This window comes from Thermobia domestica, chromosome 4, assembly GCF_964235325.1.
Source record: "Thermobia domestica chromosome 4, izTheDome1.hap1.1, whole genome shotgun sequence".
NCBI lineage: Eukaryota > Metazoa > Arthropoda > Insecta > Zygentoma > Lepismatidae > Thermobia > Thermobia domestica.
The window spans coordinates 293,227,169-293,245,641 of record NC_137457.1 but is presented as its reverse complement, the minus strand read 5'-3'; the positions used below and the strand labels follow the sequence as shown (position 1 = coordinate 293,245,641).

Here is an 18,473-nt window from a genome sequence, read left to right as displayed (position 1 = left end):
CAATCTGACGTAATGCCATTTGAAAAAAACTATAACTTTATGTTCGGTTGGCAATACTGTTAACCTTGTGGTATTACAGAGTATACCAAACAATGTCCCTCTGCCAGTATGTAGGTGGCACAAAATTTCAGCGTTTTTTTGTCCAGTAGTTTAAAAGCTACAAAGGCGTATGAATATTTCACGGGTGTTCTAAAAATGGCGCCCACGGACTGCAGAACACTATTCTATAATACAAGTCAAAATAAGGTATGTATATATAGTTGTTTATCTTTCGGGTCGTGTGAAGACGCGAATTCCACGATGTGGCAACGGGACCCTATATATATATATATATATATATAGAGAGAGAGAGAGAGAGAGATATATAGGGATATAGGGTGTTTCAAAACAACACAGACAACGTTTGTGAGGTAATTCCTGACACTAAGATAAAAGGAAAAGTATAGACCAACCTGGGTGCACAAATGATTCTTTTCGGAGTTACAAGCTGCCAAAAACATGAAAAAATGAAGTTTAAAGTTCCATAGCTCCAACACCATGGGACCTACCATAGTCGGGTCAAGACTTTATTTAGGAACTAGTATGTGCCCTATCCAAATATCCAAGTTTCAGAATCCTGCAGTATTTCCGCAACAATTTTTATAGAGGTAGTTGTTGAGTACTTCAAATTATGTGCCCGTAGCCAAACTGCCTCGATAAAAATAGTTGTGTAAGTACCTTAGGATTCTGAAACATGTATTTTTGGATGGCAAACATATTAGTTCTTAAGTGAAGTCTTGACTCGACTATGGTAGGTCTCTTAGGTTTGGAGCTATGGATATTTAAACTTCATTTTTTCATGTTTCCGGCAGCCTATAACTCAGAAAGAAAACGTTTGTGCACCAGGTTGGTCTATACTTTTCGTCTTATCTTGGTGTCAAGAATCACCTCTCAAACGTTGTCGTTGTTGTTTCGAAACACCATGTATTCTAAAAGGAAGTGAAAAATTTACGATTTCCCTTATTAATAATGATCGCTATAGTGGAAACATGGTAATCCTTAGCGACCATAAGAACATATCTACCACTTACGGTTCCAATATTGATTTTTATAAAGTGAAAACGGTAATAAGAATAAGGTACTTAATATGGATTCACAATTCCAAGATGTTTCTTATCAGCTCTTATACTTCTAATAAAACCGAAAAACAATTAGTACAATTTCCGGGATTAATATTGAGTCACATACGAGGGTTGTTACAAAAGTTCTAAGCTTACCTATGAACGGAGCAGCATAGAGTTTAGAATAGTGTTATTTGTCAGGATAGTTCCCTGATACGTCAACACATTTTGCCCATCGATGTTCAAGTGCGTTAATGCCGCTCGTAAAAAAATGATTTATCGAAGGCATGTAAAATTTCATTTACGACATACATGACGTCATCATCAGTGTCAAAATGAGAACCTTCCACCTTCTTTCTAAGCTTTGGAAAGAGAGAAAAACCAGAAGGTGCCAAATGAGCCGAGTAAGATGGGTAGGGAACCAATTTATAGTCGCAATGGTGAATTGCTGGCTTGTGGTCAGGGGCATTGTCTTGCTGGAGAAGCACACCTGCCATTAGTTTCCCGCAACGCTTCTGCCGAATATTATCACGCAGCTGTCGTAGAAGACCTGCATAGTATTGTTCTCTGTTCGTCCCTTTGGAAAATAATTCGTCACTGTCCCTTCCGAATCCCACAAAACTATGGCCATCACTTTTCAAGCTGAGGGTACTGACTTGGCCTTCGCAGCGGGGAGGGGGATGAGGGGTATTTCCATTGCGTGGAACTTTGTTTGGACTCTGGTTGGTAATGATGGATCCAGGTCTCATCTACTGCTATGAATCAAGTGCGAAAGACATCTAGATTTGTCCGGAAGAGATGAAGATTGTTCCTTAAAATGTTACGTCCGGGGAGCTTTTGATCAGGTGTCAAAATTTTTGTCACCCCATCTCGCGGAAACCTTGCTCATTCCCAGATACTGGGTGATAATTCAGTCAACGCTTGCAGTAGAAAAGTCCATTGTCTCAGCAATCTGCCTGATAGTCATTCACCTATCATCCATGATGATTTCATTCACTTTGTCACTGTTCTCCTGAGTTAGTGCTTCTACAGGCTTTCCTGATCGAGTGTCATCTTGAATGGAGGTTCTCCCCCTCTTAAATTCGGCTGCCCATTTGTTCACTGTGGCATATGAAGGGCCTCTATCATTTACATTAGCAACCATGTCGGCGTGATATTAAATAACAGCTCTCGTCTTGAATTTCTCCATTTGGTCACACTTTGATCACTCTTTTGTCTTTCTGGACCTGTAACAGCAGCATAAAAATCGATATTAATACCAAATTTAGTATCGTATCATAGGGAGGTTCAATAAGTACGGCCTAAAAGTATTACGTGTCTAGTTCTAATATTGCTTGGTTAGGCTTACAGTTTATGTAACAACCCTCGTATAATAATAATTGTAATAGATAGCGAAAACTGTGTTCGAACTATTCAGCGTACGAAAAACAGGTTCCATCTCATGTCTTTATACCTATATTCTAAGCGGAAGTTACAATCTATTGCTTCCGGTTTCGGTGGTAAATTCGCATAGTTTGGAAGTCTATCATAGTTTCATAATATGAACGAAATTCGCTTGTTATCGCTCTTTTATTTAATTCATCAAGAGCTGTAAACATTTCGCATTCTATTACGACAGTGTTTGAACCTGCACATATAACATCATAATCTCTTTATAGTTTCAGAATATTTATGGTGTTGCCTGGACATTCATTGAAGGAATCTTGTAATATCTATTCCCAATACAATAGTATTTCTATTTCTGTTTTCTAAAGAACAGGGTCCAACGCGAAGGTTTGTGAAGAAGCCGTTGATAGCTGCTATAAGTGGTTACGCAGTGGCAGGAGGAATGGAATTAGCGTTAATGTGTGATCTCAGAATCATGGAAGACACAGCGGTTATGGGAGTTCTCTGCCGGAGATTTGGTAATTTGTTCTCATTTATATGCTTCTAGAGCTAGGTTGTAATTATGTTTGAAGTTTTTATTTCAGCATTGACTATTCAGTGATACAGATTACATCTTACGCAGCATAAATGAATAATTAAATTATTTATCTCTTCTGTTCCGTGGTAGTTTATTTTCTTCCATATATATTTCTCTGGTCTATCTATCTATGAGGATCACTAGAGGAACGAATTCATGGGTTAAAATGCGAGCCTCTTGTTTTCGTACATACTGTTTTTGTAAAAATTTTGTATGTATACAGAATACAGGTAAGTATGAACATTCCTTATTTTGGTCCTGAATTAGATTTATTATTATTAAATCACTGAAAAACAATACCCTTGCACCAGCACGAACCGCCATTGATAACACTGATACGCGTTTTGAGATTTTTTTTCTGCTTCGGAAACGAAACCACCTGTTCTTTGTCAATTTGAACATGCTGATTCAGTGGCGTAGGGAAGGGGGGCCGGGTCCCCCCAAAGAGGTCCGACAATGTACTTTGGTACTTTTATGTTCGTAATTTTTTATATATTTTTATGTTTATATATTTTTTTGTTTGTAATTTTTCTGTGTGTACCTATAACAGCACTTGCCCCCCTCCCCCCAAGCACATCCTGGCTACGCTACTGAGCTGATTACACATATGAAAACCGTTTTTTCGTATCACGTCAGGCTTTTATGTAAAATCAAAAATAATATTGCATGCAAAATGTGGAACTTTTACTATATACATAGCAAACAAAATGCAAGATACTTTCCACACGACAAAATACAGGCTGTAGCTTTGCTATAAAATAATTGAACACTTGAAATATTCCTTACTGCACAAGTAATAAGAGTATAATAACATTGTTTACACTGCTTTCGGTGTGTGTAATACGTGACAATAACAATTGCTTCATAACCCTCATGCCTGGTCTTGAGCACACGAAACTTTGCGACGCTTCGATGCTCTGCGATGCTTAGCAGTGGAATCTCTCTGTAAGCACCAACAACAGATGGCAAGCAGGATGCATTCCAGCGCCCTTGCTATCGAAATTCCATTGTCTTAGTATCCTGGTGAAAACGTTCAACCTGTTTCTGGCTGAATTTCCGAAGATTATCGGGGAAGTGAGAGGTATGGCTGTGGAGAAAACGGACTTCAACGCTCATTCTAGAATCCAATCTTCTGAAGGCGTCCAATATGTCATCCACAATTTCTACAAAATTTGCAGCCTTAGAGTTGTCCAGAAAGTTTTCTGCTACTTATTGGAAAGATAGCAAAGCTTCTTTTTGCTGATCACTCATTGTTGCAGTGAAATGCTGATACTGCATCAGGACTCGAATTTGTGGATCGTCAAATATGCCGCCATGCAGTTTTGCCCTACTCTTGTTAGGAAATTTGGTCTCTAACTGTAATAAAACGCACCGATGTCAGTGGGTAGGATTACAATAAATTGCCTCATCAATCAAGTTTAATTTGTAGTGGGGGCAGAAGCACTTTCTCTGGGGCAACTTGTGAATCATGCAGTACGTTCTTCTCACCAGGTACAAACTGTGTCCTTTCCAGCCATTCCTTTTTGCCCCAGTGCTCGATCGTCTTATCAAACTGTAACTGCCTACTGACAAAGTCCACATATATCATAGCACATCAACACACCAGTTGCCGCGAACTGAAGCTCATTGATACCCTTGTACGTGCTTCACAAGTGAAAAAAGCAATATGTGGCGCCTCTGGGTAGTCACATTTGCAATTACCAGACGTAAATCAACCCGTTCGGGGTAATATCGCGATCTTTCGAAAAGTCTTCATGTCTCTGAAATGGCATGTGACTGGTGACAACGGGAGTGCTTTTCGTTCATAACTTTACTCAACTGATATTCAAACATGCTTACTTTCCTCGAAGCAAGATAGTCACATACCAGTGTAATGGGTTTCATGTTTAATATCTGTTATTCTAATGTTGCCAGCCACCACAGTTTCTCGGTAAGTAAAGCTTGTTAGGCACGAACATAAATTTTAAAAACTCCGAGGCTTAGCTTTTTTGTTTGTGAATTTATGATATAAGTTTATATTAAAAATTTGATATAATCCCACTGTTTGACTAGACTACCTTTATCTAGGTTTAATTTTAATTTCGTCGTTCTGAAAATTGGTAGTCCGCATTTTCTTTCTTTCTCGCTCTCATTTTCTTCTGTCTCCCTCTCCTTTTTCTTTCTTCTCCCCTCTTTTAATTTATCTGTCCCTTTCGTCTTTTCTTTTGCTTTGCTCTCTTTTATTTCCCTGTCTCTGGCTCTCCGTTTTCTTCTCATTTTTCTCTCGCTTACTTTTTTCTCTAACCCCTTTTCTCTCCCCGTTTTTTTTATCTCACTCGCTTTGCCTTTTGTCTCTTCTATCCGTTTTCTTTCTCCTAGTCTCTATCTTTTTTCTCTCGCTCATTTTTATTTTTCTTGCTGTCTTGCTTTGCTTTCTCTCTCTCCTTTCTTTTTCCTCTATGAATAGCTTTTCTTTTTCATCTTTTTTTATTATTATAATAACTATTTCTTTTGAGAAAGAGCGAGGAATGGCTGTAGCGGTACCAGCTGTAATTGTAATACTGTTTTGTAGTTATAAGAGGTCTCGCTGTAAGTAGACTTCGTGAAGGACAACCATTTGTGATGGACAGACTCTAGAATATGGGATATATTGTTGAACATATAAGAAAACACGTGTATAACTTCATGAGAATGTTCTATTCAAGAGTGATACTTTCTACTTCCTAGAACAGAATGAAAGTTCAATTTTTAAACATTAGTGTAGTACTTACAGGTATGGAATTATTTACATACGAAAATAATGGAAGTATTTTATTTCTAGAAATATTATATATATTTCTTTTCTTATCCGCTGTCTGGATTTTAAATAGAACATTTGTACAAAAGTTTATCTTCTTGAACTTAGTGGTTTCGAGGATCTGTTAATAGTGTTTTAAGTAGACTTGTTCTTCTATACAGAAATAGTATAGTCTTATTTTTATTTAATTAAGTGCTATTCGTTTGTTTAGTTTCTAGTAGTGAGCTTTGGGGAACGTTCTAAACTTAATTCGTGTTAGAAAGCGTATAATGACGGTATGTGTTTAAGAGGTTAACATATGCTTATTAGAAGAAGTTGAGATATGTGATGCTAATGTATGAGGATGTAGATGGAAGAATTTATTGATTAACTGTGATGCTGAGCGTAGTGATAAATAGTAAAGATGAATATATGTAACAGACGAAATTTAATAGAGATTTATGATTATATTCTAATTTACTAACGTGTGACATGTTCCTGTAACTGCCAAACATTGCTGTGTACTATATTATATTTCAAATACATAATCGAGTAATCTTCATCTGTAGTAATTCTAGTCTTATTTCACCTTGGGAGAAAGTAGGCTATATAATAAGAATAGCTTTTGGCTAGCCGGGGCTCCGCCCCCAGATCCTCACGTTTGTTCGACTTAGACCTTTTTATGTATCAGCCTTTGCATCAAGAGTGAATTTCGTGCATTTGCTCTTAATATTTCCTTAAATTAGCCAGCTGGGGGGATACCCTTCAGACCACCGCATTTGCCCGACCCACGGCTTCACACCTCTTAAACCCACAACTCTACCAAATTTCAAGTTTCTTTTCCTATTTCAACCATCTAAAAGATATGATTTTGTACCCCAAGAAAATGCCCTTTTAAATAACATGGGAATTTCTTCATCCCCCCCCCCCCCTTTAGACTCCCTTAGAAACTAAAAATATTCACTTTTGGCAATTTTTCTTTGGGTTAATCCCAGAAGGCCACAATCATGCCAAATTTAATCATTCTAATTCTGCGGAAGTGCCTAAACATTTTGGAGTGTAGAAGATGTCTCATATAAATAACATGCGAAAGATTTTTCAGTTCCCCATAAAACCAATCTACAATTGGAAATTTGTATTTTTTGGTGATTTACGTAGGTAACGCTAATGAAAATGCACAAGCACACCGAATTTAAAGTTTTTGTTCCAATTCCAAGTCCCTAAAATACGAGATTATAGGTCCAAAAGAAAAAAGTCCATTTAAATAACATGGGGAATTTCTTCATCCCTCCTTTAGACTTTCTAATAATGAAAAATATTAACTTTTGGTTAGTTCCGGAAAGCTACAATCATGTCAAATTTCAACTTTCTACGTCGACCGGAAATACCCCTTTAATTTATGTCAGTTCATGTAGTTTTATATATGGTTAGGATATTTCAACTTCAGTGGGATTATGAAATTCAAAACGTATTAATACTGCGTAAATGTGGTAACGAAACTACTTGCTTTAACGAAGGACAAGGACACACAACACCCTAACCAATTATATATATTTTAATTTCAAGACATATAAGGAAAAAAAGGTATATCTTTCTATATTAGATAAGTTACCCTCGTTCTTCGTTATGGTAAGTGGTTTCGTTACTACTTTCACGCAGTAGTTAATCTTACAGTATAAATTCATTTTAAATTTCGTAATCCCACTGGAGTTATAATATCTTAATATATGGCCTGTCCTCTTCACAACACGCAATAAGCGCAGTACGATTTTATATATTCGAAATACGTAGTGTACACCAATCTTACAGAAACGTGTCGCAGCTTAATAAATTAGTATATAATGTAAACAAATATTTCTTACGTTCTGTTAGCAATTATAGAGATTTATGAGTTTCCTGCCGAGAACTTTATAATTATATGGAGAACTATGAGTAATTGTGGTGGTCTGCGAACTATGAAGTAGTGATTGTAAGTGGATGTCGAAATAGTTGTGTCTATAAGTGGGTGAATACAATAAAATAAATATAAAAAACGAGAAGGATGTGCCTATTCAATTTGAAGTTGTTATAGAGTAAGGACACTAGATTTAGAAAATAAAATAAATAAAAATAAAAATTACGGACTCTCGGAAAACTGGCATATTAAGTGACAAACTGTCTAGGTGTAGTCATTGTTATGACGTTATTAGTCCCAGTAAGGAAGAAGTAACTTTCGATCACCTACTCACGAAAGGTTATCGAATATTGAAGCATGGATCTCACTACGGTGCCATCTGTTCGAAAAATATGAAACTACTTTACAAAACTTCGAAATCTTTCCAGACGAAGACGTATAGGGTTTAAGAGTACGTTAAAATTATACTACGTAACTATGGGCCAATAACCGGATGCTTTTTTATTATTATTATTATTATTATTATTATTATTATTATTATTATTATTATTATTATTATTATTATTATTATTATTATTATTATTATTATTTTAATTTTAAAGGACATTTTGCCCAGGATATAGGATGACTTTCTGAAAAAGGAAGTACCCGTTGAAAATAGTACGCCTGGTCACTCTATCCTTGAGTAGCGATATTTGAAGTAAGATATCTGTTAAATCACGAGTGCAATTGAAAACGATAACTTAATTGAATGTACTTTTCAGATCATGTTAATGATAATAGTAATCTTTTTTTTATTACGCAAGAGGCGGGAGCTTTAAAATTTGTCCACTCTTTTATTCGTTATGCTTGTTTATTTATAGTGAAAAGTAGTAGCTCTGATAGATACAAGTACGATATAATTTATTTCTCTTATGTTTTAGGTGTTCCATTAATAGATGGAGGAACGGTGCGTTTACAAGCGACAATTGGTCTTTCTCGAGCTCTTGATTTAATTCTTACTGGGCGAGCGATCAAGGCAAAGGAAGCCTTGGAGTGGGGTCTTGTGAATAGAGTTGTTGCATGTGGTACAGGTAAGTGAACAATTGAATGTTGAAAGAAAAGAAATCAAAAACTGTAACGCTTATTTATATCCGCTGGACACGTCTATCCACTAAAAATACAAAGATGCCACGCCATGTCTATTACTTTGTAACAGCTAATGCATTGACTGATCTAATGATTAATCCCTCTTTCGGAGAGTATATATATATATATATATATATATATAAAGCATAATATAAATATATTATTATTTTTTTTTTTTTTTTTTTTTTTTTTTAGAAATGGAAGAATCATTTTTCATACATTATATTCTCTAACGATTCCCATTATTAAGGTTTACCAGGTAAACTACACGTAACATCCCCATTTAGAGGAAGGCTGAACTCACTTTTCTCCCTGAATGACTTAGATCCCTGATTCTAGTGGAACACATGGTAGCTCAGTGGTTCAGCGCTTACCTTTGGTGCGTGGGTTTCCTTGTTCTATCCCCGGCCAAGTAAATTTGTAGTGGACAACATTGTGTTCATGGTTTTTCTCGGGGTACTCCTGTTTCCCTGTGGAGATTGATGCCTTCTGCGGTGTTGTGGCTCCTTATATCCAGAAATATTGCTGACTGCTTGAATCTTCGTCACTTGTCGAACGTTGGCAATGGTTGATGACATCTTCGTGGTTATCGTGTGAAGTGCGTTTACAACCAGCACATAGTGTTGGGAGCACGTGTAGAACCTTACAATATTAGACAAACATTAAAAGTTTAGGGTTGATCGTAATTTTAAGCTATATCTCTTCTTAACGATCATCTGGTAGTGTCACAATGAAAAGGCTTAATGAGCATTATATACAGGGTGCCCCAAAAGTAGGTATACAGTCCCGTACTGATCGGTAGTGACATTTTATATCATTTACTTATTGTTATCCATACAGGTATTGACTTAGTTTTTTCCTTAACTATTCTTAATTTATTTTCACTTATACCTTAAGCTAGGAACAAACCAAAGCAAATAAATTCATTATCTTAATAAATTAAAATGTCATACTTGATACATGCTGGTCTGTATACTTTTGGGCCACCTGTATATATATACACACTTCAGAATCACTTTCATCTTATGAGAGGGTGGTTATCGTACAGCGTTAGTCCTTTAAATTTACAAAATTATTCGTTTTTCTCGATTTTTCGGAATTGACGCATGTGGATTTACATTCACCCATACCATTTTTTAGCTTATTGAGATCTACCATCTAGTCTTCTCTTTGAACATTTCTTGATAACCGCTTGTAATATTGCAGAATTTTATTATCAATGTTTCCGTCATCAATTAGTTTTAGTCAGTGCCGTAACTTGTGGAAGGGAGATATGTAACGATAGTCTGTATAAATATGTAAATGTTGTTATGAACAATGGTCCGGTACTGAAGATATCATTTTCTTTTATGGCCAGACTTGTACATTTACGTTGTTAAGTTTTGTGGCCAGACAATTTTTTCTGTGAGTTATGATATAATGCGTAAGAACGCCATTATAAACGGGTGGAGGTTCAATTTATAAAGAAGAAATTTTGTGAAAATATAAGGTAAATATTGAAAAGTATTCGAAAATACATAAATTTAAATCTATTTTATTCTGTGAGTTATCATTGAACATTCATGGAGTAAATTACGTCTTAAGCAGTTCAATAATCCTATTTTGACGAACTTAGAGAGTAAATATGTAACTAACTGTGTAGAATAGTTGAAGTTAATAATATAAATGTTACTATAACTGTTCCCCTTATTTAAGCTCCCTGCCGTTCGAGGGTACTCACTTCGAGATGAAACTGTCTTAGTTAATAACATACGATACGAACATGAATGTAAAAGTGAGGCATGGAATAGCCCCCCCCCCCCCCCCCCCCAATTCAAAAAATATTGTTATTAATGAACTGAATGGAAATATAGACTATGATTTAGAATTGGGAAAGCTACGTATACAAGTATGAGTAATTTAGATTTTATTGCACAAAATTACACATGTCAGTTGGGATTGCTCCACTATAATAAAGAATTCAGACTTTCCAGATTGATAGACATAGATATTTGTACCATATTCATTATGTTCCTGAAAAATATCATATACACACTGCGACAATTAGGAAATGAGACCGGTTTTTTCTGTGAAGTTCTGTTTGGCATGGAATTTTTTCATAATAGTGAATCTTGAGTGTGACTTTGGAAACACGTAGAGAAATTTCCAGTGTGACTTCAGTCGCCAATGTGGCGTGTAATGCGGCTAAGTATAGACAAATGTGATACCTTGTCACCATTTCAACAATGGAACAGAAAGTAAATATTAATTTCTTCGTGCTTAGAGAAAATTCCCAGCAAAAAATTTGAAATGTAGAAAAAGGTTTATGAGGACAGTTGCCTTTCTCGTTGCCATATTTTTGAATGGCATAATCGGCTCAGTGCTGGAAGTGGAAGTCTGTGGAAGATGATGAACGCACGGGTCCAAGCAGACCTGTCAAAACAACTTAAGTGATTAAGTTCGGGATATCATTTTGAATGGCCGAAATGCACTTCTTACAGTAATATCAGACCTTGTATAGGTGAATAGGAAGACTGTTCGCCAAATAATAACGAATGATATATATATATATATATATATATATATATATATATAAACGAAAACTGTGTTCACGTTTCCTGCGCCTTTTGTTAAGAAATGAAAAGAGTGCACCATTATCAGAAATTGATAGTCACCATTAAAAGGGGACCAAATTTTCTCCATAAAGTTATTGCAGAGGACAAAGCATGGGTTTTCCTGTACGATCCGGAAACCAGGCAGCGACGCGCTGAATGAGAGTGTCCTGAATCACCCCAACCCGAAAAAATTCTTCGACCAGAATAAACAGTCAAGCTGTTTTTACGACAGCAAAGGAATTCTTCACCAGGAATTTGTACCTAGCGAGTAAATTGTCACTGGGGCCTTTTATGTGGATGTTCTGAAACGTCTGCTATGAAGAATCACACGTGTGAAACTGAAGTATCAAAGTTACTTCCACTGGAAACTGTTGCGTGGCAATGCTCCAGCATACCATGGAGTGATGGTTCATAAATTTTTGGCCCAAAAATGTGAATGTGTTACCACATTCCTCATACTGCCTAGACCTGTGTTCCTGTGATTACTTTCTTTTTCCTTTTTAAACGGCATTGTTGAAAGGTTTAACGATGTTTCTACTATTTAAAAAAACCTTAAATGATTACAGTGCAGGACTTCCAGAAGTCATTCCATTACGTACTGGATCATGCGAAGCTATATGTAGGCAAAGAAACTTCCTACTTTGAATAAGCAGAGGTAAATTTATTCCAATCGCTATTCATGTATTATATTTTAGAAACGCAGTCTCGTTTCCTAATAGCCGCACGGTGCATGTAGTGTTATCAGCCAACTATAAAATGTTTTGGTTTCAGCTTTGGGCCAGGCGGTGAATTTAGCGAACTCTTTAGTGAAATTTCCTCAGGAGTGTTTGAATGCGGACAGAGCTTCTGCCTACTACAGCGCTTTCACTGCTAGCAGCTACGAAGATGCTTTGTCTTACGAAAGCAGAAGTGCGAACAGACAGAGCCTCATGCAGGTGAGTGCATCTCTTTTAGTCTTTCATTCACTTCAGAAATCTGTTAGGAGTATGTACGTCACCGTTAGAGAAAGGCAAACAACCATAGATACAGTCTACTAGTTAACAATGTATTTTTATACATAAACAATAAATAAGTAAACTAACAATCTGTTCTAGCAAAATAAAAACTATCAGTTATTACTAGCAACGAGTGACACTTTTTGGCGCCAAAAAATTTACTTTTCTCGAAAACTACTCATGAAAACATAATTCATAATGTCTGGTCTTTGAACAATACTATAGTTCAACAATAAACAAATAAATAAATAAAGCTTAAGAATTAATAATCATTTTGGCCTACATCTCATAAACCACATTATATACTGTCGTCTTCCTAACGTCATTCCAAGCTATTTTTAATTTTTAAATATGGGATACGTCTATAGATATCGAAGTGTACTTTTCTACTTCGTGCTTATAATGCAATATTTATTAATTGCTATACATTTATAGGTACATATTTAATCATTTTCCATCAATAGTATACATTTGTAGTGATTTATTAATGATAATGCGTCTTGTAAGTTTTAAATATATATATATATATATATTGTTCATTCTCATTTTAAAATTACTCTAACATTAAAAATAACACAGCAATTTGTGAACAATATTTATGGTACATGGGTTCAAATCAAGTTTCATTCTCTCTCTCTCTCTCTTAACCATTCTTTGAGTCGAATTTTGTATGTTTTTTCAATGGCAATATGAAATGTTCGAAGCTTTATAAAACAAAATTTCTCAAGACAAAATAGGTAAAAAAAATTTTGTAACTGGAATGCAGCTTTTGAAAGGAGAGCAAAGAAACTGCACTTGAGGTTGGAGAATGTGCCTTCATGCTAGCACTACTTTGCAAAAAATACATAACAAAGACTATTTCTTTATTTAACAATTCGCTGTAAAATGAAAGAAAAGAAAAAAGAACAGTTAGAATTTGTAATTCAAATAATTGTAAAATGATAATCATTTGTATCCAGTACACTGTGCAAGTAACGAAGTTTCGGGATGCAATTCCTGTTCTAATGTTGACATCTTTACCTTTACTGTAGAAAAAAAAAAAAAAAAAAGGAAATGGGATCTCTACGTAAATGGGAGGACTAGCTACAATGATCAAATTTGCCATGGTTGTAGCTTTTCGAAACTGATTCACAGAAAAATTGAATATTCTTAATTTGTAGAGAGTTTAAAGGGGGGGATGAAGAAATTCCCCATGTTATATAAATGGGACTTTTTTGTACCTATAATCTCATATTTTAGGTACTTGGAATTCGAATAAAAATTTGAAATTCGGTATGCTTGTACGTTTCGTTAGCGTTACCTAAGTAAATCAACAAAAATAAAAATTTTCAATTTTAGAGTGTATATATGGGGAACTGAAACATCTGTCCAATGTTATTTATATGGAACATCTATACCCCAAAATATTTAGGCATTGCAGTAATATTAGAATGATAAAATTTGGCATAATTGTAGCCTTCCGGGACTAATCCACAAGGTTGCCAAAAATTAATATCTTTAGTTTTTAAGGTGTCTAAAGGTGGGATGAAGAAATCCCCACGTTATTTAAATGAACGTTTTCTTAGGATAAAAAATTTCATCTTTTAGATAGTTAAAATAGGAGAAAGGAACTTGAAATTCGGTGGGATTGTGGGCGTAAGGGGTGCGAGGCCAAGTAACCGTGGGGCCTGGGGGCAGAGCCCCCAGCTGGCTAATTTCAGGAAATATTAAAAGCAAATGCACGAAATTCACTGTTGATGCAAAGGCTGATGTATAAGAGATGGGGAGCCCCCAGCTAGCCAGAGGCTAGTTTCATAATAAAAGACGTATTTACAAGGGTCGTTCAAAGTTGACCGGGACTTTTATTTCTTCTGAGGAAACAGATAGCACAAGAAGCACCAAAGTATGTCAGCTTTTCTGTGCGCGTCGAGGCACCGTTGCCATCGTTGTGGCAGCTCCCTGATTCCTTTTGCGTAGAAAGAATTTGGTTGTTGGCGTAGCCACTGGAGGACATCGTTCCGCAGTGCTTCATCTGTCGTGAATTTCTTCCCCCCAGATGGTCTTTAAGGGGTGAAAACAAATGATAATCACTGGGGGCTAAAACTGGACTGTAGAGGGAACGGGACAGAACTTCCCAGCGCATTTCGGCTGTTCACAGACCGTCATACGTGTCCACTCCTGAACAAATGTCAGCTGGCGAGGAACCCACTTTGCACAGATTTTGCGGAAGCGTAAGTGGTCGTGAATGAATGTCTCAACACTCCCGACACTGATATTCAACTCCGCAGCAACATCCTGCACTGTTAATCGCCGGTTCTCAAGAATCATTTGTTCAACACGTGCGATATTCAGTGGTGTGACTGCAGTCGGGCGAATGTGTCCATGCGCTTCATTTGTCACCAGCTCCCGTCCTTCGCGAAACTGTTCACACCATTCGTACACTCTTGTCCGTGACAACGTTTGTTCACCACACTGTGCTTGCGATCTTCTGAAAATCCCAGCTAGTTTAACTTTCTCCTTCACAAGAAATTTGATTACACACAGCTGCTCCACAGTCACAGACACTGCTTGCCGCCATGTTCACTGCAACTGCTGCGCATGCGCCAAATACGTCATACCGGGCACTAGTTACTCGAGAAGGAATACATTACGTCACCCGCGAGTTTCATCATGATCCGGCTATTCATCGATGATTCACGTACAAAAATCCCGGTCAACCTTGAACTACCCTTACATTTTATATTATTAATTTTCCTAGAGAAAAATATATTACTTATGTATTATCACTGTCATGTTTTCTAGGTCTTTTTTTTCGTCAACATGGTAAAGTTTGTATAGCTAATTATATATAAGAGAAAATTCCAAAAAATATTGTGAAGAACCAGGAAAATTCTCGTAAATTTTGTCGCCACCCTGAGATAAATTTTGAACTTTCTCTTACGATATGCCCTCTAATCATAGTGACATGATAAAAGTCAGCTTGAGATACCTTATAACTCTGCTCTAAGATTGTTTTCAAACGAGCTAGCCGTTTTCTGTGATGGGATCGCAAACAATAGACATCGTCGATTTTAGTGTGGCGAGAAAATATAGAGACTTTCTGCCTTAAAACCGGAATTTTGAAAAACGCTTGGACACGTATCCGCTTATTTCCAATGAGGAGATTTATATGCCGAATTTTATTTCCCTCACGTAAGGGGTTCCTGAGACTTTATCTTGGCATAAATTTTGAACACTTCTCCCCCCCCCCCTACTTAGGATACACATTTTACCAAATTTGTTTATGTTGTTTCACATTTTTAATATGCACTTCATCTTTGATATGCAGGCAGCTGTGGTCGGTGCCCAGAACTTCATGGAAGGCGTTGGAAGACATGGAAAGTTTAATCTATATCCTGTTGAAAAACAGAATAAAGCTGACTCTTCGTGAAACATGTTATAAATTGTAAATAAAATATATTATTTTTTAAAACATTATTCGTAAAAATTATTGCATGATCGATCCTCCATATTCCGAGTAACTACTTTACGGTCACAAGATAGCATAGAAACAAGGTAAGTAGGTGATTGGTTGGTTTGGAATTTAATATCCCGTTCTATAGCGAAGCTATATGAGAGATTGACCTGTAGTTTAATATGGAACCCGAACCACGTGAACTTCTGCTGTAGATCGAACTCGGGTTCTCTGACGCTGAAGAAGCATATGCTTACCATATAGTCATGGATGATCTCAACATAAGTAAAATCATATATTTAAAATTCTTTTCAATATTCATATATAAACGTATCACACAGATTAAGTTTTTCTGAAGCCTAAATGCACAGTATGTTGGGAATAAAATTTCAGACTGACAGTAACTATATCTCGCTTATTTGTCGTATTTGAATGGAACGATGTACTCACAATCGATCACTTTTATAAACAAGTTATAGTTAGTTATCAATGCCTTACGTATCCTATATCAGGTAATGGGGCCGCGGTGGCTCAGTGGTAGAGCGCTCACCTCTGGTGCTTGGGGTCCCGGGTTCGATCCCAGCCCCCGCCAAGTGAACTTTGTGGTGGACAAACACCGCGTGCGTGGGTTTTCTCGGGGTTCTCCCGTTTCCTCCCACTTTCTTCATTCCACCATTTCACTCATTACTCATCATCACCGTCTCCTTTAGCCTAACCGGCATAACCGTGGGACGTAAAACTCAGAACTTTCCTATATCAGGTAATATTTCAAAAAAAATAAAAAGATCCTCTGTTTTGGTAGCTTTAAATGCCCCTATAGGAGATAAGGCTTTAAAATAATAGTTTTTGTTTCTAAGCATAGTAGTTCAACTTTGTGCAATGAATGCTCTACGATAATAAATAAATTCTATGCATGATGCCGAATACAAAGAATTACATCTGCGCATTAAACCTGGATGCGCTTCTTGGCGGGAGCTCATGTGGTAGAGATCCCACGTTAAACAGTAGGTCCATGTCTCCTATAGTCTCGCTGCTGAAAAAGACGCTAAATCCTAGTTCAACCAACGAATAATTACGTAGTAAATTTGCTTTTATTGACAGTTCATAAAGTTATACGAAGGTTATATTCTAAGTTAGGGTCGTCCGTGAATACCGTTTGAAATTTCGTGCGCCATTGAGTGAGAGTGCACGTGCAGGTTTTTGGCATCCCTTGCCTACAGTCGGGCGCCATTTGCATTCACGACATCAGTTTGCATGCTTTCTAGTGTGATGTTAAACCATTATTTGGCGTAACAGTCCATTTTTTGGCCTAAGCCTGCTCCAGCGCCATCTGCTAGCGGCCGGCTGAACAACGTCCAGGCTAACGGCGAACACGTGGTCAGCTTACTGCGAAGCCCTGTCCCGAACAGGCGCATCAGGACATCACGTCTTGTTTTTACGTGACTCCCCAGTTTGCCCCACGACGCTGTGTGGACGCCGAACATTGGAAAGCACTGGCCGGGAATCGAACCCAGAACCACGCGGACATGAATCCAACGCTCTAACAACTAAACTATGGTGCCCCCAGTGTGATGTTAAATTTCGCGTCCTTCCGACTGTCATACGGTCAGTCATCCAGTTCCTAATAGTAAGAAACATGACAGCTGCGAATATTCATAGCCAAGTATATGAGGTGTGCCGACGATCTAGTGAGTGAGAGTAAAATGCGAAAATGGATAAGATTGATGAAGGAATGTCGGATCTTCATAATAATCGTAAGGTAATAGAAGCGCTAATAGAAAAATAAACTAATATTATTAAAAGAAGAAGAAATGCCAATAAAAGATATAAAGGAAAAGTGGTAGAATATATATATATATATATATATATATATATATATATATATATATATATATATGCCAGAATCAAATTGGTATAGTGAAAGTGAAGATGATGCGTTCGATACTTAAGCACTTATACCTGCTCAAGCATGAATGAAATTATTGACTTCGATGAAATATTCTCATGAAAGTCGTATTGCTAATACATATTAATAACGAGGGATGAATAATGCTCGTGTTATTACGCCTGGATTTGTTTATTAGCAATCTCACAAACAACATCGTAAAGAGAGAAACAAGAACTGGGGTTAAAAAAAAAAAAATACCGAACAACGCCTTAAACAGCTTGACGCATCTGGGAAAGAAACTCACTTTTTCTTTGTGTAATAAAGATAGGTTTTAATAATAGTGTTAATGTTAGTAATTGTGGCAAGAAGATAACAAAAATGAAACAGTGGAACTAAGAAACAGTAGTAAGAAAGGTTTAAATAAATATACAAAATTTGAATTGAAAAAGTTACGTAAAGAAGAATAGATAATAGGTTATGCTCAATTAAGAAAAGCGGAATTAATTAACTTTGTTAATGTTATGTGAATAATTCTATACAAGATAATAATATATTAATGCTCGAGTTAATGTTTAAATACACACACAGACGTCTGAGAATAATGAAAGATGAGTTGAATACAGTAGTAGATAGAGTAGAAAAAAAGAAGGTGCTGTTTCGGTTAAGAAACAATTCAAAGAATTGTAGCGCCTTATGCAGAGTCGTTTTCACGTATGATTAGCA

General features: G+C 36.6%; 1 protein-coding gene across 2 annotated transcripts in view; it reads left to right on the top strand.

The window, feature by feature from the left end:
- Positions 1–15,885, top strand: part of LOC145684183 (uncharacterized) — a 37,523-nt gene extending 21,638 nt beyond the window's left edge. For both annotated transcript variants that reach the window (XM_081756197.1, XM_081756196.1), the window contains exons 4-7: positions 2,860–3,004; positions 8,636–8,785; positions 12,206–12,369; positions 15,737–15,885. In XM_081756197.1, the coding sequence (XP_081612323.1) occupies positions 2,860–3,004; positions 8,636–8,785; positions 12,206–12,369; positions 15,737–15,838 (561 nt within the window). In that variant the 3' untranslated portion in view covers positions 15,839–15,885. The remainder of the gene's footprint in view (positions 1–2,859; positions 3,005–8,635; positions 8,786–12,205; positions 12,370–15,736) is intronic.
- Positions 15,886–18,473: the final 2,588 nt, after the last annotated feature.